Here is a 23,914-nt window from a genome sequence, read left to right as displayed (position 1 = left end):
GTAGCCTTGTGTAGCCTGGCAGGGCTCTACACAGAACAAACCTTATAGAAAAAGCTGCCAAGTTAAAGGAAGACAATGTTACCTTTCCTTAACCACCCTGCTCCTCTGATTCTTTGCCCAAACTGTCCGGCAGGGAGATGTTTTCTCACGTTTTGTTAAAATACGATTAGGTACTGTTCCTCGTTCAAAGGCCGATTCCAACCGACTCCCAATACTTTGTGTAATTTATATCTTACTTTATTCACCTGCTATATCTGCAAAGACATACCACTTTCAGGAGCTGCATACAACCCAGATGTCAACCAACCTGGATTGCACAACAGAATCGATATTGCATATAAAACCAAATTTGAGCTGAAACAAGGAGCATTTATAGAAGCAGGACCAATAATACTTTTTAGCAGTATTTTCTCAGCTGTCATTAATAGTCTGTACTGTGAACCATTCCTTATTATTCATGGTTAACCACAGAGAGATGAATCACACATATTTCTGACCCGTCCACAGACGCGTGGGATCAGGAGGCTGAAGACATGCTGGACAATGCGCTGGACCGCTGCCCTTCAGCGCCAGGGCCCTGGAGCCCCCTCCTCCGAAACATCAAACGCATGGATAAAAACAAGGCAATTTCACTGAGATTAACACACAGTGTACCCGCGGGCTCGCATCTGATCAGCGTCCGGGGGACAGGGCACTGCAAAAAACAGAAAACTCAGCAAATGTCGCCACAAGGCTTTTCAAGCTGCCAGCACGCCAGCCTGAGCACTAAAAACACCTGGCGCAAGGCCAGTCCACACAGACAGCGCTACCGGTTCCTCTCTGCTTAGACGGAGTGCTAGTTAGAGTTCATGAAGACTGTGACCAACTCCCAGGCGAACGGGAACAATCGGGGAGCCTGGAACACCCGTCTGCTGCTCGCATCTCTGCTCGCTCGCGTCTCCCACCTCGTGTCTAGTCCATTCGCTTGGCTTTCAGTTTGATCCAACAGCAAACTGTTGCCATGATAATTAGCGAGGGGCAGTTGTACAGTTATGCAACTCATGGGAAAAAAAAAAGGAAATTAGTAAAGTCTGTGCATTTATTGACTTTAATAAAACCACTTAATCACTCAAATATAATAACCAAATGCTGAAAAAACAAAGTTCAGTACAATCACTTTGTGCTCCAGTCTGTTCTGTTTTTTTCTGGCAGCTGCAACATCTCCTCAATGTATGAGCACAAATGGCAGCTGAAGTCTGTTCGTAACTCGGCTTGTTTGTAATCCCAAAGTTACTTTCAACACTATTTCGCAATCAAAAAAGCGAAATAATATAGGCATCTCTCGATTTAATGAAACCCCAGATAAAGCAAGGATAAATTTAAGAAAGAGTTGATCCACCTACACAATCAAGCTAAAAGCTAAATGATGCAGATGCCTTCCGAGTTATTAATGCTAATAATAGCTATAATAAAGACGCTCGGCAAGACTTGTCGTTCTCTCCACAAACTTGTATTTAATACCAATTGTTGACCGATTCATCTCTTAAATATGCAATGTTGGTTACTTGCTGCTGATCACCAGCACTCAGGAACATCAAACAGAAGCTATAAACACTGTGGAAGTGAGTTGAATGAAAGCAGTGTTGCACTGATATTCTCTCAGAGTATGTTTTACTGACCTCTACATGTTGGATGCAGAACTACAGTTGGCTTTCACTTCTCATCAGACATTTCAACAATTTTCACAGCTGTCATTGGAACTCAAGCTCTTTCCAAGCACTACTATTCACAGAGGAAAACCTTCTGTACTCTTGAATCATTGTATCCTTACCTGTAGGTTCACTCCTGTTCCGACTGAAATTAACATCCGCACGTTAGAGCTGAAGCTGCATGTTTTGTGAATTTGTTGTTTCAGTCTGTTTCAGAACATGAATCCGAGTGCTTGTGCTAAACTAACAGAAAAGTGGCTCTCTGGCATACCTGTCCAAATGAGAGGCCTTTCACCAGCTGGGAAATGCTGCTGTCCTGCAGCTCCATATAGGTGCTGGGCTCGTGGTAATACAGGAACCTCTGGATGTAGGGGATGAGGCGCCGCACCTGCGCCTGCATGGGGGGGCAGGGCCGGTAGTTCTCAGTCTGGGCCTCGGCGGTGACGCACTGCGAGAGCTTCTTCACCCCGCAGATCTCCAGGAACAGGGCCCTGTCCGTCTCGCTGAACTTCACCGGCCTGTGATGAACTAATGACGAAAGAAACATTCGACTTTCGCTGAGCGCAAGCGAGCGATTCAGAAAACAGAATATAACCAGTCTAACATTCTCGGATGAAAACACTCCAGTCATCTCCAATCTGGGGGAATCAGCCAAGATCAGACAGAACATTACCATGCCCTATTTACTACATCTTCAGAAAAACTAGAGATGGCATCTCCCTGTAAATGGCTCATTATGGGATTACAGCTGCCTGAACTGAGACATACAAACCGACGGGGATAAAGAACGATGGCAGAGATAAAGAGTGATGACAGAGGACTGGGCCATATACAGATACCTTAACTAATTCCTGAGCTAATCCACATCTGGCACAACAGCTAGACCCCCCCAGAATTAGACAAAAGACAACTGCCAGTCGGTCCGGTCTCATCAATGGTACCCATTTAACCAAAGACCCTGGTGTCTGACAGTACCTTGGCTAGCGCTGGTCTTGGAAAGGGGCTTCTTGTCAGCAGCGGGCAGGTTGAGCAGACACACCTGCTCGTGAGATTCAAACACTTTCTCCAGATTCTTAATGTCAGGGATCAGGGGCCCCTGCGCCAATTTAACCCAGCCATTTCGCTTCGTTGGGAACACCTTCTTGTCAGCCAGCATTTCTGAAAATGTTCAACAACGGACTGAATGAAACAGCTGGTTAGCTACACTGACAACTGTACCTTTATTAAAATATTAAGATGTGCAAATAAAACACCAGCTGGTAGCATAGTGGTTACAGCTGCTGCCTTTGGACCCAAAGGTCGCAGGTTCGAGTCTCACCTCCAGCTGTAGTACCCTTGAGCAAAGTACTTACCCTAAATTAATCCAGTAAAAATTACCCAGCTGTATAAATGAGTAAATAAGCGTAAGAACCTCTGGAGAAAAGCATCAGATAAATGAAGTAATGTAATGTAAATAGACCCAGCACCAGGAGACAGTTTTTAAAATTTTCTAGAATACCCGTGATTTATAAACAGATGTTAATTTTACAATGTTCTTATACACGACTATATAAAAACATTCACATACTCAGACTGTGGGTGTGACAAAGCTCAAAACACACACTGCCTAGTATTCTGCTTTATATGCTTTTGTGAAAACACCTTCAAAGAAAGACTGCTTTTTACTAATTATAAGATGATTGTAGTGAGAAAAAGGCAGATACCAAAAGCACAGCATGTTTACTGTATGCTCAAAGATTATGTCCCTGTTTCATAACAGTAAGTGTGAAAATTTATTACTATTCATAACCAAATTCTCACAAACTTCTAATTCTACTGTTTCCTTGATGTTTAGTAATCTTCTTTCTATATACACTACATTTACATTATACCACACACACACACACACACACACGCAGAAGCTCACTATATGTACCCTTAAACCACCTCAGAACTCAAATCTCTAACCTAAAAGCCCAGGATTAAAGCTGGAACAAGAGGTTTAGTTCAGATTTATTTCAGATCGCTCCCTGACTACTCACCCTTTAGGGGTTTGGTGTAATTGTGGTCCACCTGGCGGTCATGTTCCTGCTCTCCACATTGTTGTATTCTGCATTTGTCAGCTAAAAGATCATTTAAAGGACAGATGAATGAGGTCAATGCACAACTGACTCACAGGCTGTTCAACATCGGTTAGCTGAGCACAGGGGTGAGAAGAGCAATACGGGGTGGGGGATGAATGACCGGAGAACACAAGACCCACCTAACTTAGCAAAAATGACGAAGACATCCTGCAGAAGCTCCCCGGTGGGTAACCCTGAGCTACACATGAGTTCAAGAAGGTCCACATACTGCTTCATAGAAGGGTTTGGATCCACATTCAAGGACTGTGAAGCACACATGCATTGGTGTTAGCCACGGTACTGATGATGGGATGCTCCATGCATTTTCATTTCTGTTTTCAGCCTTCCGGTGCAGTCTCCAAAAAATGCTAAGCAAAGTATTTCTTGGCGGGTCTACAACAATCTCCACTGAAAACAATGAAAAATAAGAGTACAGGATGGTGTAGAACATCAACTGCAGATTTAGATGCACCTGATGGAAGAATTCTCTCATGGAGTTTAAGCTGCCGTAGAAGGGGGCCAGCATCTTTGGCTCGGCTTGCTGCGTCTGACGGAGCTGGTCCCTGTACCTCCGGAACATCCCTGTGGGGTCATTCCAGCATACCTCTTTCAACAGGTAGAACTTCCCTGAGCACAATTCATCCATCCTGAGGGAACAACAATGGAAAAAAGATTTTACTTAGGACACCCACAGCTCCTGTAAATGGTTAACACTGATAGAACAATAGAGTGACAACCAGAGATCAAGAATTCAGGTAGTGTTCCCCATGACGCTCCCCACGTGGGTGTTGCATACCGCTTGTACTCAATGAAGACCGCTGGCATCTCCTGGAACAACTTCTTCAGATGGATCCCATTGAGGTGGTCAGACAGGTAAGTGTATACACTGTGCACATGCTCCACCGTGGTCGTGAATTCTGCACCCTCATCCTCTTCACAGTTGTTGTCAGGGCTCCTCATGCACCACTTCTTCAGATGGGAAATGAGATCTTCCACGGACACTGTATGCTTCATACCTACCATTGCAATGGGAACCGTTAAAAAATGTTCAAATTGGGATTTGCATGAATCCATATCTTGTCACAGCTTTCACAACTGTTATGTATTCTACTACCCTTAGCTTGCAGATGACTATTAAATGATTTTCGTTTTGGCTTTCTGAGCCTTTTAATAAGCTGCCATGACCCAGATCTGCTGTATGACTTGTGAAAATATTGCCTACCAACTGAAATGGTGAATTCGCTGGGGCTCACATCGGGTACATAAGTGACATGGTGTCCCAAGAGCCTATACAGGTCATCAGAGTATAGGTGGACAGAACTTGGACACAAGTAGTTTATAGATGGCCCATCAGCCCCCCCTGGGTGATTCTGGAAGGCAGGCACCCAAGGGAGCTGCGTGAGGTAATGGAAGAAGGAGGAATGGGCCTCTCTCAGTTGCTGGCCCTGGCTGTCTACCACCCGTGCTTTTAGGTACTGAGAGTAATTTTCCCTGCAGAAAGAGAGGAAATATCATATAAGAACATGATGTATGTAATTATTAATTAGTTACTCAGATTTATATCAATTACTTTAACAATTTTTATGGGTAAGTGCTTTGATCATGGACACTACAGAGGTAGTGGAAGCTGGGCTTGAATCAGCAACCTTGACGTTACATGTTCATGACTTTAATTGATCACATACATCCCTTTTTTGGTGTGCTACTGCAATAGAAAATTAACAATTATATCCAAAGGCTACTGCATGAAATTATGTACAATAGGAGAATATCAGTGTCAGCGTTCAAACTACTTCCTTAAAAATTAGTTGTTTTGGTGGGAGAAACACTTCATGATATGTGGAGGCTAAGATGTGCACATTGAAAACAGAATGAAATATGTTCAGAAATTGAATTTACATATATATATATATACAGTATGTGTGTGTGTGTATATATATATATATATATATATATAAATAATTATATGTGATTTTGATGAAACTCTACTGTTAACTGAGATCAGTGGTGTTTTCTGAATGCAGAATGTACTTCCAGAGTGGACTATAAGGGCAATAATGCAAATCACAGTTCTGAATCTGTCAGGTCAGTCTGATACACAGATCGGAGCATCTTTTTTTTTTTTTAAACAGTGTCCTTTGAAGGAAAAGCAAAAAGAAAAAAGAAAGGCATGAATGACTAATATGCACTTAGAGATAAGGCGTCCCTTTAAACATGCAAGATTCAGTTGAGATAAGGCTTTAAAATTTGCCTTGGACATGAATGCAAATGTAGCTCATACGAAAGTAGTCCTTGAAGCAATACACTGGTTAGAGGACAAAATCTCTGGATGTGCACATCTCTTTTGAAAATACAAAAATACCAAATGCTAGAATTTTTAATTATGTTTAGTATTTTAAATTGTGATCATATACATAGAGGCAAAATACTGAAAAACGCAACTCAAGGAAATAAACCACTTTGTCTAGTGACTGAACAGAACAAGTTTTATGAGGGTATTTGCACAATGACAGGTGATTTTAGTGTATAATAAATGGATAATAGGGTATCTGTACAGGTGAAGTAGTGTTTAGAATCACTGCCTTATGGTCGCGGGACCCGGGTTTGAAATTCACTCTTATTATAATACAACTGATAAATGTACTTACCCTGGATTAAAGCAGTAAAAATTATCCAGGTGTGAAAATGGGTAAATCATTGTTAGAATGGTAATGTAATATGGTAAGTGGCCTTGGAGGAAGGCATCAGTTAGATTATTAACGTGTATGTGGCAAATAAAACTTGAACTTGAAAAAAGGCTCTGTAAATAATATACTGATGACTAAGAAACTAAATTTGAAGTCAGCTGTTTCATCATTACAGATGATTATGTTGAGTACAATAAAATCCAAGGCAATGCAATGCTGCAGTACATAAATACTTGCGTACCAAGAATGAAAAGTATTTTTAAGCCAGTGATAATACTTCCAAGAAAGTTATATGGTGCATACATTCTGTGCCATAAAAGCTGACAATTTCTCTCTTTTCTTGTACTTATTTTAGAAATCCTATTATCTTTTATATCTGGATATCTGCAACACCCTCACTCCTGCATGTATTAAGAAGCAGGCAGAGCAGAAGGGTGTGTACCTCCAATTCACGCTGCAGTCAAACAATGGATGCGCGTCCCACTGGTGTGCAGAACTGACCACCTGGAAAGTAGCAGGTGCCAAACAAGTCCCTAGGAGCCACTTCCAAGGCATGAGTGGAGGAATTTGTGCTAAGAGAAAAGAGTTACTTCCTACCGCTGCTCAAGTCCTACTTCACAATGTGTAACTGACGTGTGTTGGGCTTTAATCTTGATCCTGAACATTGGACTCAGACTGAGGTTGGAAGGCTGTGCCCCTTAAAAAACAGCTTTTTAAGAAAAGTGGGTTTCAGCAGTTTCGGCTGACACGTGGATGTACGGCAAAATTTGCTCATACACAGAACGACACGAGCGAGCGACAGGCACGCGGACTGATGGCAGCATAAATGGATTTCCGCACCAGCCCGTGGAGTAGGGATTAAAGCCCTGGCTTGTCAGAGGACACGGGTGTTCTTCCCTTTGTGTTCAATTGAAAACGCACGCATTTTCAGTGCAGTCGCCCCACAGGGCTGGTGCTGGGTTAGCATCACGATCTCCGGTGCGAAGCCATCACATGTGAACAACTGACAGCTACTGCCTCTGTGCTTGAACGGCTCTCCCTTATGAACCCACGAGCCCATCATGCTTTTAGAAAGGGCAGCAGCATCATTATAAACTGGTCCCAAGGACAAAGCACAGGTTGGCAAACACCAACCAAGAGTAATGTGTCCTTCTGACCTCTGAGTTTGTTTCACTGGGACTTGAATGGGATTCATCAAAGTCCGTTTGGACTGAAACTGTTTGCTCAGTGTAAATTGAAGACACTGAGATGTAGTGCTATATTTCTCCATGCATAACAGCACTGTTCTTTCCTCCCCAAAAATCAAAGAGACATCTAAAAAGCCAGGACATCACTATTCTGGGTATTTTAAAGCAACCTACCCGGTCACCCAGTTGCTGTTCAACAAGTTCAGCAGCTGCTTCCTCTGCCCCAGTTTCTGCTGCTCGGAGAGCTGGTCAGTCATGAGGAGGGAGCGGAGCTCCTCGCACTGGTAATCCTCTATGACGTAGACGCCACCCCCTTGCTGGGGCCACAGCTTGCTCTCCTGGGCCCATAGGCTGGAGGACTGGAATAGAGACCAGGGAAACGGACAAAATGAGCAAAGCACGGTAGAGCACACCGCTGTAAAGGAATACAGAGGACCCTCACACAATGAATCCTTTCACTGAGGATCACCAAGCTTATGCAGCATTCGTTGTTGTTGGCATGGAGACATATCTTCACGTACAAGTCCATATTCATGTACAGTGAAGCTTGAAAGTATGGGAACCCCTTGCGACCCTTAGTCTTACTACAAAATGGTTATTTAATGAGAATCAGTGTTTCTCATCTGGCATAATAGGTGTGTAATGACCAGTTCCATATGTTGCTTTAGAGGAAATGTGTGCAGCAGAAACATGCAAACAGAGCAGGTGCAAAAACAAGTGAACCCCAAGTTGCATTCATTAAACCAGATAAATAGAAAGAGGTGTGTTAATCACAATAGTTTACTCACGTTAAGTTCATTTTAAGATTTAAGAACTACATTTTATAAGTGTATTTTTAACATTTTATACAACAGTAATGACCATCCCTACAGGGTTCACATACTTTCAAGCAGCAATAAGTGTACTGAGTATGTATAGATGGTGGGCATCTACTGTGACTGTCTTCAAACAGTGCACAGACTGTATTTCAATGTGAATCTAATGATTCTAGTCATTTCTCAGATGTTTTCAGCTGACTAGGATGGGGACAGTAATGCGAAAACAGATTAACAGATTTCAAATCCATTTTCTGATTTTTTTTTTTTCTTCTCCTCCCTCTAGAAAAACCACGCAATCATTTGCAAAACATACCCAGTCGACTAAGCGGTATTTCTGATACACTCTTTTGCCCACTGTTGCTCTGCAGTGAATACTTTTATCAGCTTAGTCTTATCCAGGCTGACAGCACCTCCAAGATGGATCGCTCCCGGTGACATTTAACCAGATTCCGCGACCCGCATCGCTGCAGCGCTTCAGAAACGTGCGCCAGAGCACCAAGTACATCTCTCCTAAAGCCTCAGAGGTTCCCCCTGCCTCCAGAGGAGGAACAGCCTGCGGCGCTCATACAGAGAGCCAGACGACTGCCAAGCGAAGCGCGGATCCCACACACTGGTCACGTACAGTGCACACGGTGTCCTGTTTGCTGCCGCTTTGGTCACACTCTGCAATGCTCTTAGTGTCACGATTTACCGTTTCTATTTGTTCGCTGTGAAAAAAATAGATGTAAAAGGGCTGTATATTTATTATTGCCAAGCAAACGTTCCTGTTCCAACAGCGATATCACTGTTACTGCTGCGTTTGGCAATGACTGAATGAAGAAGTCCGTGCAATATTTTACACTGCACAGCCTTCGTGTTCCTTGCACTCCGTGCTTTATTCAATAGCTGACCTCTATTTCCAAAATGTTAAACAAAAGCGTATGGTTACTCAGTTTTGCTAAGGATTTAAGATGCAATAAAATGTTAATTTTCCACAGGGTTTCCCCCCTGGCCCCAGTGATTTTTGACCATAAGAAGGCTGAAAACATAAAACAGGCGCAGCAAATAACGGCATATTTGCTCTTAAATATTAAATTTCACTCACGAGAACCAATTTTGCCAACTACCACCCTACTGTAGAGATGCCAAAAAAACCATTTATGCATGTGAACAGAAAGGGCCTTCTTACTTCATTGGCCCATATCCCTCTGAATGCTGCATTTGTGAGCAGGGATATGCAGGAGAGGAGGCAAATATCCCCCCTCCAGGCCCCTAGAATAAAAGAAGTTCAGCAAGAGAACTGCCAAGCGTTTGCATGCTTAATTAAGCTGGCAAATTATTCGCAGGGAACAGCACGTGTTTGCATGCTTAATTAAGCAGACACGTTGGCGGCGAGGAGAAGCCCCTTGGCTTGCCGAGCTGACCTGTGGACAGTCTGGGAACACTCTCTACCAGTCTGGTGCGATGCCATCCGTTTATTCTGAACACCAATCTGCTCACCGTTTTGCTCACTTCCCTGGGACTGGGCATCTTAGCCTCCATCTGCTGAGAAATGCATGAGTGGGAGAAGGGGAGCGCGTGTCGCCCTGACTCACCAGATCTTTTGTAGACATTGAAAGCTTCTCCTTTTTGAAGATGAGCAGGTCGCGCACACCCAAGATGCTGAAAAACTCCCTCCAGCCACTGACATCTCTGTCGGACATCAGGTAGCAGGTGTGCAGCATGACCCAATCCACACCTAGAAGAGTGGTGGCAAGTTGAGGACGGCCTGTTCTGCCCTCTGTGCCGAAATGTCATCCAAAGCACACAAGATCTGAGGAGTGAGCACTCTGTCCTGGAGTACCCAGAGCACTTAAGTAGCATCTCATTTAAAAAAAAAAAAAAATACAAATAACCATGGTTGAATTTAGAGACCTTCTTTAAATGTAACTCCAAATTTTAATGGCTGAAATGTTTTGAGATACAAATGTTTCCAAGGCTCTTTTTGTTTCACCAATCGATTTTCTAAAATTTCAGCCTCGAGCAGAACAAACAAGATCCTTATTTACCCAACAAGGACAGAGATGGCAGTAAAATGTACTCAGACAGAACAAGAATGGGTGACGGGATTTAACACCCATCTGGTGTTTCAACTTCAAGTTCATTTTTATTGTCATTCCTCTCGATAGCTTGTATACGGTGAAACGAAATGTCGTTTGTCCGACGACCATGGTGCAACACAGAACAAGAGTATAAGACAATAAATAAATACACAGGACATGGGCTGTGAATTAATTTATTGTCTTGTGGTTTCTTAGTGTCAGCGATCAATGATGACAAATGCTGAGGCAAAGAACGGGAGTCTGCGGGACTTTTATTTTCATCCATCCACTTTCAATAACCGCTTGTCCTGAGAATGGTCGCAGCGAATCGGAGTCACTTTAAATTATTCTAATTTTCATGTAGCTTAAAGTTAATCAAAACAAGAACATCTTCATGTTTATTTATTACAGCTATGTCAAATGTTTTTACAGAAACTAACGTGATTAAATTGGAGGACATCGTCTTTCAAACTATTTCTGACCCTGACTTAGGGGTAAAGTGACTGTGGTGTTACAAACAAAGAAGTTATGTTGCTAAGTTGAGCAGCCAGAGTATATTTTGTGTGACACATGTTGCCAGAGCGGAATAAACTCTATATTTGTTGTCTGATTCATCGGAAGTGTGGGTGGCCGCACTACATAACTATAGAGGGAATATAAATCAATGCACTATAAGCTCATTTCGGGAAAATCTTTTACCGTATCAACATTTGCTTTTTCGAATGCTTGTTTCTCTCTGTGTATCGGCACCTTGTCCTGTTTGCGGCAGCTACGGCACTGAACAAAATGAGCCACATGGACACAGCAGTGGACTGGAGTCCCGTGCAAACAAAGGGAGGGCAGTGTGGCTTGTTTTTTTTTTTTTTTATTACCAGGAAGCTGGGTGCAGAGGTCGATGTTGTCGTATTCCATGGAGAACTGCACCTTGCTCTCCTTAGGGTACAGAAAGCCCTTGTTGGTCATTACAGGAATCATGCCATCCAAGGTCCTGTAGTCCTGGTCTTGGGAATGCTGCTTGATGAACACTATGTAGCTAATGACAATGTCGTCGTGTTTTCTCTGAGGGCAACACATGAAATATGCGGTTCAGGTTTGTTTCTGAAGGCTTCTGCAGGATGATGCAAACAAGCTTGATCAAAGCAGTAATTATACAGTTACGTGTCTTAGCAGAGAATCATATTTCAACATTTTACTGAATAACATTAAAAGCAGACGACCAAAATGGTCACCCAAGTTGTTGTGAGCTCAAGCCCAGTGATTCAACCACTGCTTCATACAAAATCTCCTACATCTGTGGGACAACATAAGAGTGCAGGCAGGGTGTCAGGGTGTGATCCGTTAGTCTCACCTTCCAACCTCCGCTCCGCAGGATGGGGTAGATGTGCTCATTCAGCACTTTCTGAGGCTCAAGCTCATGCACGTCCAGCCTCTTCAGCAGTTCCAAGACCCGCGAGTTCCCCAAGGGGTCCAAGCACTCGAGCAGGCGTGGGGACACGGTGGACAGGTCTTTGCAAAGAGCTTCCAGGCCTGCATGGGGTGCAACTGCCTTACTGTTTTATTTATGACGCTGGTTTAGTTGAGTTTATGCAACATGACAGGGGGTCAAAGGCGAGCTTAAAGGTCACTGTTTGTGAGTGTCCAGTGTTGTTTCCTTTCCCATGTGGTTTGTGCTTGTTGCAATTTTTAGCTGAATGGATCTACTTCAACACAAACATCTACTGAAACATCTACCTGATACCACCCATTGCAGGAGGAGTTTGTGTTTTACTGAAATACAGACAAGCTTTGTTCATACATGTACTGCAGTTTGAACAAGGTGGCTAATTATCAAATGAAAAATTCAGAGAGGAGACTGGCTGGAGAAAAAGAACATTTTCAGTCAAGGACAGAGATTTTTAATTATGAGGACTGGAGATAAACAGCAGACCTACCAGAGTGGGCGTTCTTTTCATCCATGAGGGGGAAAAAGACGCCCTCGCTGTTCAAGGCCACCAAGCGACCATCAGCCAGTGGGATTATGGGAATGTCTCTGAGTGCCTGAAGCACAGCATCTGCCTCATCATAATCTTGCTCCAGGGCACGGAAATTACACACCAAGAGGCTGGCAACTCTCTTCAGGCTGGACTCTGGAGAACAGTTATGTACCTTGTGGAAAACGCATTTCTGAGATAACTTTCAAAGTGCACTGCATTGTAAAGAGCGGGGTTTGTTACCTGACCAGGTGCCGTTTTCCTGGACAAGTTCCTTAGCCATGGCACGTGTGATTGTGGATATGTCAGACCCCTTCAGGCGATGCACACCCAGGGCAGACACCAAAGAGGGGGGCAGGGAAGACTGCACGGTAGGGTGCAGGTAGGACAGATTCAGGTGTCTGTGCAGCAGATCGTCCCTGATCACCTCCTGGATGAGCGGGTCCGGAGAGATGGCGATCTGTGAGGGCAGCTTGAATTCCACCAGGCCGTCTGCAGAGAGGCATGCATGAGCCGTGGACAGCCAGGAGTTGACAGCTTATATAATCATCAGTTCTTCTGTGAAGTGCAGGCGGCAGTGAGAAGAATTGGATCTGACAGGCTCACCTTTGCGCTCCCTGGTCGGCAGACAGGCTTTCCCTTTCAGCAGCTGTATGATCTGACTCGCCACCGGATTAAAGAAATCCAGGATCTCACTGGGAAGAGGGATGAACTGCAGGAAATGACAGAGGCCCTGCAGACCGCTGAATTCTGGGTGCTCCTGAAAGACATTTTATACATTTCTTTGAAAGTAACGCATAAGACCTTGGTGATTTTAACATATTGTGAACACTGCAAAACAACTGAGACAAAACAGCCCAGCATTATTAAATATCTGTCAAAACATGAAAAGCTGACTGTACCAAAAACTTTAAAATGCATCCCAGTTAAAAGAACGTCAGCTGTCCAGACAGAAAATCTGATTTACTTCGCACCATATTTAAATTTCTTCTTTGTTTTGAGAATTATTGTAAATGTCACGGTTGTAGTTATAGCCATGCTAGCCATGGATTTAAAGGTACTTTAACAAGTGCCAAAAGCCTTCGTTAGAGGTTGGTGTATTACCCCGGCGGCTACATCAATGTAGTTTCTACATATGTACTTATTAAAAGCTTATAACAAAACTGAAAGAAAAAACACTAAAGCTGTTAGAAAAGTATGCCTGATGACAAAGCTCTTTTTTTTTTTTTTTTTTCCCTTTTCTTGCTTTCCCACCTGAAATACATCCATGGCGTGAAGGAAGAGCTGAGGGATTTCTGAGCGCAGCCATTGGTTCCAGTGACTGTCGCGGTCCACGTCCTCCCTGGAGGACGGGATGTCGAAGTCCCCTGCAGTGTGGAAACCACATTCATCAGGTCTACATTTCAACCACCTCTCCTGCCCTGTCTTAGATCTCCACCGGGACAAGGAGGCAACACGTAGAGGGTAAGGTATCACTTGTCAAAAAAGGTGAAGACAGGTTTGCCTAACATAGCGTGACACTTCTGATGCCCGGTATGCAAGCAGTGAGGCAGGCACACAGGTGACCACTGGTTACAGGGCAAGGAGGGGAGAGTGTGACCTTTGGGAAGGTACATTGCCATGCCGTCTGTTTGCTCGTTCCCCTCGTCTGTGGCCACCTGCCTGCACCTCCTGTGTTTTGTATACATTTCCAGGCAATGTGTAAAAACAAAGCTCCTGCTATGACGATGGTGGTGGAGGATGCCCTGACCTTGGATGATGAAGCGGAAGCCAAAGCTGCGCAGGGGCAGGAAGGCAAAGACGGGCTGCTTCTCGGGCTGGAACACCCCCTCACAGGCCTCATTGAGTCGGAATGCCAGCGCTAGCTCTGTGGACTCCACTCCGTCTTTGGCCTGCGGATCAACCACTGGTCACCAGTCACATCATCGCTTCTTTTTAACATGGTAGTTTACTCGATTTACAATAATTATAATGCCAGACAACAGCCAGTACAAAACCTTCACAGAAATTAACACTTGTGATGACTGAAGAAGCAGCAGTCTGAACCTCCATACACTGACCATAAATAACCGCTTGTGCAATTCAGGGTGACGGTGGTCTGGAGTCTATCCCCGAAGCATGTGGTCTGAGGCAGGGTACACCGCTAATGACATCACAGTCCATTGTAGGGTAATCATACAAACACTCATTTACTCACACATACACACACTACAGACAATTTAGAGTAACCAGCTGACCTGAAGAACATGTCTTTAGATTGTGGGAGGAAACCAGAGCACCCAGAGAACAACCACATAAACATGGAGCGAACACACAAACACCAGGCAGACTGAACCTGACTTCTTCCCATGTCTGAAAGCCACAGAGCGGGAACTGTGAGGCACCGGCACTATCTGCTGTACCGCCGTGCTGCTGTTTCTCCCCAGTCTAAACATCCTCCTATGAATCTCCAAACCAACTATATTTGAGCAGCACTGCCAAAGACGCACACCAAATGGCTTATCTGGTGTCCCTTTCTGCAATATAATGTGCCTCTTGTGCAAGAGCTGTCAATAACCGGACTCAGCTCTTCCATCTCCCTTGGGTAGGTCTGGTGGAAGACTCTGAACATGTGAAAATGAGAAGAGCAAGGAGTGTTTACTGCTACAGTGACTCCGTTGCCCTGTGTGTAATAGCAGCGCCTGCGTTAGCCCTAAGCGGAGGAAATTAATTCTTCGCACCCTTTTTTAACGAAGCCGCTCCCATGTAGTTTAAATGAGTCTGACGTCAAAAGTGCCTTTGTTCTAATGGGAACAAGCAACCGAAAACTTACATAACACAGACGACGGTCCACAAAAAATACGTAACCATCCGTTTTGAATAAAATATGCACATTCTATATGGATGAATGCACATCCATTTAGAAGACAGGAAGCCTTGGGAGGGAAGAGAGAGTGTTTGCGAAGTGACTCAGAGCACACTTATTACCATGCCTGTTCAAATGAATAATAATAATTAATAATAATTGCTTTGCTGATAGAGAGCGCGGTGGTGCAGTGGGTCGGACCGGGTCCTGCTCTCCGGTGGGTCTGGGGTTCGAGTCCCGCTTGGGGTGCCTTGCGACGGGCTGGCATCCCGTCCCGGGTGTGTCCCCTCCCCCTCCGGCCTTACGCCATGTGTTGTCGGGTTAGGCTCCGGCTCCCCGTGACCTCGTATGGGACAAGCGGTTCAGAAAGTGTGTGCGCTTTGCTGATCACTTGCATGTCCTCAGACAGAATTTGAGGTGAACAGCAGCAATAGGCTTGCGATGGAGATTCTAACTGTCCTGATTTTATGATCCACTACTCAGTACACTGCAAGAAGAAACGCTTCGAAGTGCTCCTCCGCTCAGGTCTCTGTACAGGCACCCCATTGCCGAGTTCCACTGTCATCCCCACCTACCCACTTCAGCTCTGTCTGTGGCCGCACCCTCTCTGTGCCCCTCTGCCCAGATGCACTAAAAGGATTACTCATTCACAAAGCAACAACACCCCCCCCCCCCCCCCCGCAAGCTCTGGAGTGAGCTTCCTCTCAGATTCAGATCTGCAGTCTGTCTTCCAACCTTCTGGCGCCACCTGAAGTCCCAGCTCTTCTCACAGCTCTCTGGAACTGCTTAACATCTGCTCTATTGCATCACTCAGCAGTCTTTACCCAACATGTCTTTCTCACGCATGATAAAAAGTTTTAATTTAAATTAAGTTTGGATGATTTTGCAAAGACTGATTTTGTGCCAATTGTTTCATTTGATCATGTTCAGTAGGTGAAGTTTGTATTAACTACTTCATCATGTGGTTACTACCATGTCCTTTCAAAAATAATATGTGTATTGTTACCAGCCCTGCCATAAGGAGGCATGGCAATTAAACAAAGAATGACAATGAAGGGTGACAGAACAGGCAAGTTTATCTGCGGAAGCATAACCTTTTGACAGCTCACATTCAACTCATCTTTCAAGGGTTTCCTGCAAGATGGAAAACAACTCAGTGCAATGAGGTGGGGCTCTGAATGGTAAAAAGTGTAAGTGAAAAGTGTTTTGCAATTGTGCTGTTTGTTCTGTGGGAAAAAGACGGGTCACTAAGTAATTAAACATGACCATTTGTTGTAATGCACTGTGTACACAAGTAATGGCTAAAAGTAACGTGAAATAATTTAAGACAATGCAGGAGGGCTTTCCCTCAGAAATCCTCTTGTCCTGGTAATAGAGGAGCTTTTCACTGGCAACCCAGTAGTTGACCCTTTTAAATGATGTAACTACAATGACATATTTTACTGGCTTTGTTCGATTTATTTTCCCTCTTTATTTGAAGGTTAACTGCAAGTGTCTTTCACTTTTTTCGTCTGTTGGCCTGATGGAATAATTTTCAGGTTTGGCGAACCATCTGACCTATACAAAGTGTATACCCACACACACACACACACACACACACACACACACACACACACACACACACACACACACACACACTTGCTGAGGCTGCGTGTCCCAAGCGGGGTCGTGGCAAGCCAGAGCCTAACCCGGCAACACAGGGCGCAGAGCTAGAGGGGGAAGGGGAGGGTTCACACCCAGGATGGGACGTCAGTCCACCACAAGGCACCCCAAGCAGGACCTGAACCCCAGACCCACCAGAGAGCAGGACCCGGCCAAACCCGCTGAGCCACTGCTCCCCCAGCGTATACCATATCAGTTTATTTGTCCATATTAAAATTGTTTCCCATCAAGATTTGATCTGAATGAATGACCGAATAATGGCTTATCACTCAATTTTATGGAATCCAGGAGGCCTAACCTCGTATGACTAACGTGTGTAGCCCATGTGTGTAATTTGCTCTCAGGACACCGTTCGGTTCTTGCAATACAATTTGATGTAACACTCCGCTAGGAAGTAAAAGCTGTAAATTCACTTCAAAATGGAAACAATGTATCAACACAGGCTGTGAAATTATGTAAAAAAAAAATGGATTCCAGCAACAGAGCAGAGAGTAGACACTCACCTTCTTTGGGAAGAGCCTCCGCCTGACCACCAGCCAGCGCTCGACACCGTTCGTGTGCCGAACCTCCAACACGTTGTGGCTCAGGTCTCTACGAGCCATTGACACCAAGCGGCCCTCCATCTGGTGTGCCATGTTTCCAGGGAGTGGACACAGAAGGAAAGAAAATGGTCACTATCTAGCAGACTCTACTCCAGTGGCAAAAGGTGTCAGAGGGGATTCTGGTTACCTGGTTAAAAATGGTAATGGAGCGCAGTCGGTGCAGAAACAGCAACAGGGACGGGTCGACATCATGGAAGAGGTTCTTTGCCTGGTAGCTCTCTGACCGAAGAGGCAGGAATATTTTCGTTGTCCAGCTAGATGTAATCAAGAAAGCAAAATATTCACTTCTGCTGATCTTGCTCTGTACGAGTCCATGCAGAAAATTTCTCCTGGCAATCCGACTGTATTGTGCCAACCGGAAGAACATCTGAAACGCCGCAGCTAAATCCCACATGCTTCAAAAGGCTCCAAGGTCACCTCTGTTTCCGCAGCTCTGCCACGTTGGTGTCCAGTGGCTTCTCCTCGTCAACCCAGTGAGGTAAGATGTAACCCATGGGACTGCTGTTTTTATCAAAGCGGATGTGGAAGCCGTTGGAATGAATCTCGGGACAGTCAGTCACCTTGAACACGGACTTGAAACCAATGCCCTTTTGACCTACAGAGAGGAAAAATCGTTTAGATTCCCGGAGTTTCGTTCCGATGGCACAGTGATTTCTACTATCAACACCATGACTTGAACATGTGCAACATAACAGAGTGGCGAGATGAAGATGTGTGAAACAATCATCGATATCAAGGACCACAATCTGTACATTGGGGTAATACCGAGTTAGGAAAGGTGATAGACTCCTAGAAGCAGTATTTATGCACTAGGGCTTAGTACTGAAGTACGGAGGACAGCGCAGACATGCAACAAAGGGATTCGTACCTATATAGCCATACTTGTGCTTCCCCTTGGTGCTGCGGCCCACGTCACAGATAGCACGGATGTTTTTCTCCTCAAAGCCTCTCTCATTGTTGAGAATAGTGATACAGTCCTTTTCCACCACAAATGTCAGGGCCGGCTGGACATCTCCACCAGGGTAACTGTTGTCATCTGCGTTCTGAACTCATCATGGAGACAGCATAGGCTATCAAGAGGTCTACCGTTTCTCTCTGCACACTAAATTGGCTCCAATTAACAACATGTTCAAGAATAAAATGACCCCTTCCAGTGTTGTGCATGGTTAGTCAATCAGCACTGCTTACCTGTATAAGCTCTAACACAAAGTGCGTGTCCTTGCTGTAGAGCTCTGCAGACAGGCGGTCCAAACTGCGGCCCAGCCGTTCCTGGTGGACCTTCATGAGCTGCTGAACCTCTTCATTCAGCTCCACGCCAATGCCAAACTCACTTTTCCTACATAAGCAAGGATGCCAAAAGCAGGAGAATAAAAAAATTACTGAAGTTGACTTGCCAGAAACTCAAGAGTCCTATTGAACACAATGCTAACTGTATTTGACAGGGTTGGTATGGCATGATTTGAATGACTTTTGCATATATCAAGAATAATTATTAACCTTTATTTAACTGACATCTTTGTCCAAACTAATTTATAATGTGAGAGAGGAAACTTTGTAATGATTCATACACCTAGGTATTCTTACTGTATTGATTCAGGGTAAGTACTGTCATCAAGAGTATTACAGCAGGATGGGTTTCTAACTGTGAACCTTCAGACTACAAGGCATCGGTGCTGACAACTTTGCTATGTGCTGCTCCACATAATGCACTGGTTGGACAGCATGGACTTGCCAGCTGCACACTGTAAATAAAAAAGATCCCTGGGTTCATTTCTCACAAACGCTGAAGTGCTGGTCTGAACTGTTCCATTATTCCCTGAGAACATCATTACAGCAGCACTGCAAGCACTGTGTACCACAACTTCTTCAGTACTGGGGCTATGAAATTTTTATCATTGCATCAAATCCCTGAGGACACTGGGTGCCCTATAAATTTAGATGAAACGACGACAAAAAACCCGCTCACGTTGCATCAGCTTCCAGCAAAATGTCAACATCTGCCAGTGTCTTGATGTGAATAGCTGTAAAATCCATTGTCTAAAGCTTGGCGATATTTTCTTATTTGCAATTCTTTTGGAGAATATCTGATTTATGATGGAACTTATACGCAAAAATATAATACTCCCATTCTTGAGCAGACGGGGTTAGCTGGTTCTCAGAAATCATCCAATTAGGTGAATTCCTGCTGTGAGGGGGATCAATTATCATTATTTATTCTGGGAAAAAAAAGACTGGTTCCCAAATGAAAACTATCGGAATTAAAATTAAATAAAAAAATTAAAATAAAAGGTATTTGAAAGAATGACAATGATAAAAATCAATATATTTTATATTTGTAACAAAACAGATCACTTCATGGGTATCGTTTAATGTTATATTTTTAGCATTCATTTATATCAATGACTGCCTCTCCAATGCACGCAGGACATGCTGAGGAAGGCCTGTTTCTGGCAATGGCCAGTACTGGATATTATTCACTGATGTGCTAAGATCAAGGTTGTTTCAGGTAATTAATTAGCTGATTGATAAACAAATAAATGCACACACTGTTACTACCAACCAAAGGAAAGGAAAAAATGTAGGACAATTAAAAACAGATGACATGCAAGAGGAGACAATGTACCTAATGCTTTCAATGACAGCCTTGTACTGGCACAGTTTGCTCTCCTCTTTGTCTTCTGCTGGGTCCGTGCTGTCTTGCCTATTCATCGCTGACTCTTCTGTGTCCACCCCGTGGTCAGTGTCCTCAAGGTTTTCGCTGGAAGAATGTGTCTTTCCGCTGTGCGCAGACGCTAGCTCAAATTTCTCTTCAGTGTCCTCTGTACAATCGTTCAACAGCAAAGCAAAGCATTCCTAAGTCCTGTGTAAAATCTACTGAACAATCCCTTGTCTTCAGAGAGGACCATTTTAAATATGTCCCAGGGACAGAGAGCAATAACAAGAATTTGTGGAGAAGTTAAGCTTGCTTAGATAAATGATGAACAAAAACATGGTCCAAAGATGCAACGACCGAAACTTGTGGTGAAAGTGTAGTAACGGAATCTGAAGCTCACCGTCCTCATCGGATGGGCTCATGGATGAAGACTGGGAAAGAGATTCCAGCTCTTGCCCCGCATCTGGCAGTAACTCGTCATCTTCATTGAAGCTGACAGACGATGACCTGCTGCTCACGGATATGGAGTCAGCCGCTCTGAGCTACGGAAAGGAGACGACCATTATACATTTTTCTTTCTGAAACAGAACGCAACGCACTTAAACACCTGTTTTATGCTGATTATGAAAGTAATTACACATTCCATATTTGATATTCACATGCCTCTGAATAAAGTAATAACCTTTGAAAGAGCAGAAAAAATACCAGTGATCTGCATTAACCCTCAGGGTTCCCCAGTGTCAGAACAAAAGTTAAACTTCAGAAGGCAGTGTGTCCTTTAGGATCAACCGAGGAAATCCAAGAAATTCATGACAATACGTCTTGTGCTCTGAGAAAGTAGCGGAGACGGATCGGTCAAGTTTTTAAAATGGACAAGAGGAGCCCCAAGCACTGATTCCATTTTGAACAGCAGGAGTTGCTGTGCGTCCCTGAGGAGTCAAAGGAGTGACCAGATTTCGGCAGCATTGAACGCAGACCTTCTTGATGAGCGAAGGGATGGGCCGCAGCTGCGGCAGGCTCATCCTGCCATGGAAATCTTTCTGCCATTCAGTCACCCCCAGCAGAAGGCCCACGTGATGGAGCCGGTTCTGATACCGCAGGTCCGACTTGGCTGCTTGCAGAAGAGCAGCCTTGGACTTGGCCTGGCCCAGCACCCTCGCAAGGGGCTCCAAGAACACCTGGGGGAAGAAAAAAGGTAACAACTCTCAATATGAATGTAAAACCAGGCTTCTCGCAATAAAGTGCACTTTTCATAAGAAACTTCTAAACAAAATGCAGCAGGTGACCTCTACTGAGGTCATCAGGGCTTCACATTGCCTTTCTTCAACATGATCAAATTATACATTAAATACAAGTTAATAATTAAAAAAGGTCGTGTTCTTTGCAGCACTGACCTACTAAAAGTAAAAGATTTCTTTCTTAAATAATAGATGTTTGATATACTCCAGTCATAGCGCGAAGACGAACCGCCTGAGTTTACAGGCTTTTTTTTTTTATAAAGCTCTTAGAGATTTATGTAATAACTGGAACTCAAGATTTCAGCACTTTCACAGATCCTCACTAGTCCCCATTGTTCATTCCCGGACATGGTGGGTACTGACACCGAAATGACTTGATAATTTTGCTTTCTGTGTATGAAAAATGTTACCTTCCAACCTGCCGTTGTGAGACAGAAATACTCGTTTTGATTTATCTGTAACTACAATTTAAACATTATCATGTCTCCGTGAAACACCACAGCACTTTACAGAACCACATGATGTTCTTTGGGCCACAGCAGTAGTAGTCACTGTTTCACACCAAACCACAGCGAATCAACACTCATCCATTCATCAAGCATGGGCTGTATGGTAAGGTACACCCTGGATGGGACACCAGTCTATTGCAGGGCAATTCCAGACACTCAATCCTTCTCATTTACACACAGTATGGTAAATTTAGAACCACCAATCACCTGAAACACGTCTTTGGACTGTGGACAGAAACCGAACAAACATATAAAACCTACTGCTCAGGACCTGTGAGGCACCAGTGCTACTCACTGTGTTGCCCTGCAAGCCAACACACAACCTATGAAACAGCTGAGGACATAAACCTGCGCCATATACCTGAGGCAAAAGGGCTTTGCCAATTCTCGTCGGTATTCGCAACATACAGTCAAGGACAAACTTCGCAACGGTCTGGAATGAGTCAGTATCTTCTGCCTGCAGAACACCTAAAAAGGGAGGCAGCCACTTCAGCCTTCTTCTACAAACATATTTCATCAAAGAAAAAACAGTGAAGAAAATTATGCAGTTCAGGGACAGCCTTATATACAAATTACTGACACAGAAAGATATGAATAGTGCAATTAATTCCCTTAGCCACAGTATTAAGTCCATTAAAAGAGCTGTTCATACAGATATGCTAAAACAGACTGTGTACTGCTTTATAAATGATGACTGAAAGTAGAGAATACTGCAACGATGATGAGATGATGAGGATCGGTGCCTGTGTGATTCATTACAAACACACAGATTCCAGCAACAGCTGACCAGGAGCAAGCGCTCTTTAAGGACGGAGGCCACCGGCTTTCCCACCTTCCTGTGTGACGGCCGCAGCCAGAGAGCTCTCCATGTGATTGGCCAGCAGGGCCACGGGGGAGTTGGTTATGCCATCCGCCACCGCAATGGAGACCAGGTGCCCCGCGGTGCTCACGGGGTCCAAGGCTGCGGCGGCCTCTGCAAAGAAGCGGTCACCAGTGGAAGGGGTGATCCTCAGCAACACACCAGGTCTCACCTCCAGTGCTGCTAGCTCCATGTGTGTGGCTGTGATGTGGATTTAAAAAAAAAAAAAAAAAAAAAAAAAAACACAGTCACTCATAGAGGAAAATATTCAGTTGATAAAACCTAATGGGAAGCCAGGACAAATGGACCAAGGTGTTTTCACATACAGCACATAAAAATGGTCATTAAACATGAAAGACCTGCTTTGGAAAAATCATGGTAGATAAACAACAGCCTTAGGCAGAGCAATTATGAAAATCCTCCAAATGAAAGAGCAGGGTAATTATCGAGGATTGTGACACAGCAAACACGCTGAAGCATTTTATTGCCTCTGAAAGATCTGTATACAGACCATTGGGTGCAGCAACTGTGAAGGAAACAAAACATAAGCAGGTGCAAGAAACCCCTGTCCACTCCCTCTGGTTCCAACTCAAGAGCAGAGACTTCCCTTCTCGCCAAAAAAGAGGGCGTTCCTACCAGATTGCTTCTCAATGAAGTGCTTTAGGAGGCCGTGCTGTTCCTGGAAAACCAGCTCCCACTGGGACCACTCTGCCAGGTCCTCCAGCAGGGGTGCCGACAGCAGGCTGGACACGGCCTGCTCCACAGTGACCTGTCCTAGGAGCCCAACTGCTTCCACCAAACCAGCCCTGGACAAAAACAAGAACACATGCTCTGCAACATTGGTCCTATCCTCGCAATATCAGGTAGTGCACAGTTCTTTTTCTGTTATTATTTTTTATTTTCCTTACAAACAGGTTACAGCGAACAATTAAGAAATCATATAAGTGATTCCTTCAAACAAGCCCCTTCCCCATAGGTAGTGGACAGTTCTGATTATAGGGCGGCTATTGAACCTTCAAGGGAACATGTAGTGC

The 23,914-nt window shown here is 44.3% G+C and overlaps 1 protein-coding gene across 3 annotated transcripts in view; it reads right to left on the bottom strand.

Moving 5' to 3' along the window:
• Window positions 1-23,914, bottom strand: part of LOC108939853 (uncharacterized) — a 44,990-nt gene that overhangs the window by 8,275 nt on the left and 12,801 nt on the right. For all 3 annotated transcript variants that reach the window (XM_029246586.1, XM_029246588.1, XM_029246587.1), the window contains exons 14-40: window positions 23,517-23,686; window positions 22,854-23,081; window positions 22,383-22,489; window positions 21,252-21,452; window positions 20,675-20,816; window positions 20,245-20,440; window positions 18,810-18,957; window positions 18,490-18,664; window positions 18,039-18,216; window positions 17,749-17,875; window positions 17,523-17,642; window positions 14,263-14,404; window positions 13,767-13,879; window positions 13,119-13,272; window positions 12,756-13,004; window positions 12,474-12,668; window positions 11,891-12,069; window positions 11,415-11,601; window positions 10,057-10,199; window positions 7,839-8,023; window positions 5,013-5,281; window positions 4,587-4,806; window positions 4,263-4,437; window positions 3,931-4,054; window positions 3,710-3,790; window positions 2,664-2,846; window positions 1,960-2,216 (exon numbers count right to left, since the gene is read on the bottom strand). In XM_029246586.1, coding sequence (XP_029102419.1) covers window positions 1,960-2,216; window positions 2,664-2,846; window positions 3,710-3,790; window positions 3,931-4,054; window positions 4,263-4,437; window positions 4,587-4,806; window positions 5,013-5,281; window positions 7,839-8,023; window positions 10,057-10,199; window positions 11,415-11,601; window positions 11,891-12,069; window positions 12,474-12,668; window positions 12,756-13,004; window positions 13,119-13,272; window positions 13,767-13,879; window positions 14,263-14,404; window positions 17,523-17,642; window positions 17,749-17,875; window positions 18,039-18,216; window positions 18,490-18,664; window positions 18,810-18,957; window positions 20,245-20,440; window positions 20,675-20,816; window positions 21,252-21,452; window positions 22,383-22,489; window positions 22,854-23,081; window positions 23,517-23,686 — 4,648 coding nt within the window. The remainder of the gene's footprint in view (window positions 1-1,959; window positions 2,217-2,663; window positions 2,847-3,709; window positions 3,791-3,930; window positions 4,055-4,262; window positions 4,438-4,586; window positions 4,807-5,012; window positions 5,282-7,838; window positions 8,024-10,056; window positions 10,200-11,414; window positions 11,602-11,890; window positions 12,070-12,473; window positions 12,669-12,755; window positions 13,005-13,118; window positions 13,273-13,766; window positions 13,880-14,262; window positions 14,405-17,522; window positions 17,643-17,748; window positions 17,876-18,038; window positions 18,217-18,489; window positions 18,665-18,809; window positions 18,958-20,244; window positions 20,441-20,674; window positions 20,817-21,251; window positions 21,453-22,382; window positions 22,490-22,853; window positions 23,082-23,516; window positions 23,687-23,914) is intronic.

Source organism: Scleropages formosus, chromosome 20 (genome assembly GCF_900964775.1).
Source record: "Scleropages formosus chromosome 20, fSclFor1.1, whole genome shotgun sequence".
Lineage (NCBI taxonomy): Eukaryota > Metazoa > Chordata > Actinopteri > Osteoglossiformes > Osteoglossidae > Scleropages > Scleropages formosus.
Note: the sequence above shows the minus strand (reverse complement) of the source record. Positions and strands in the feature narration are given on the sequence as shown.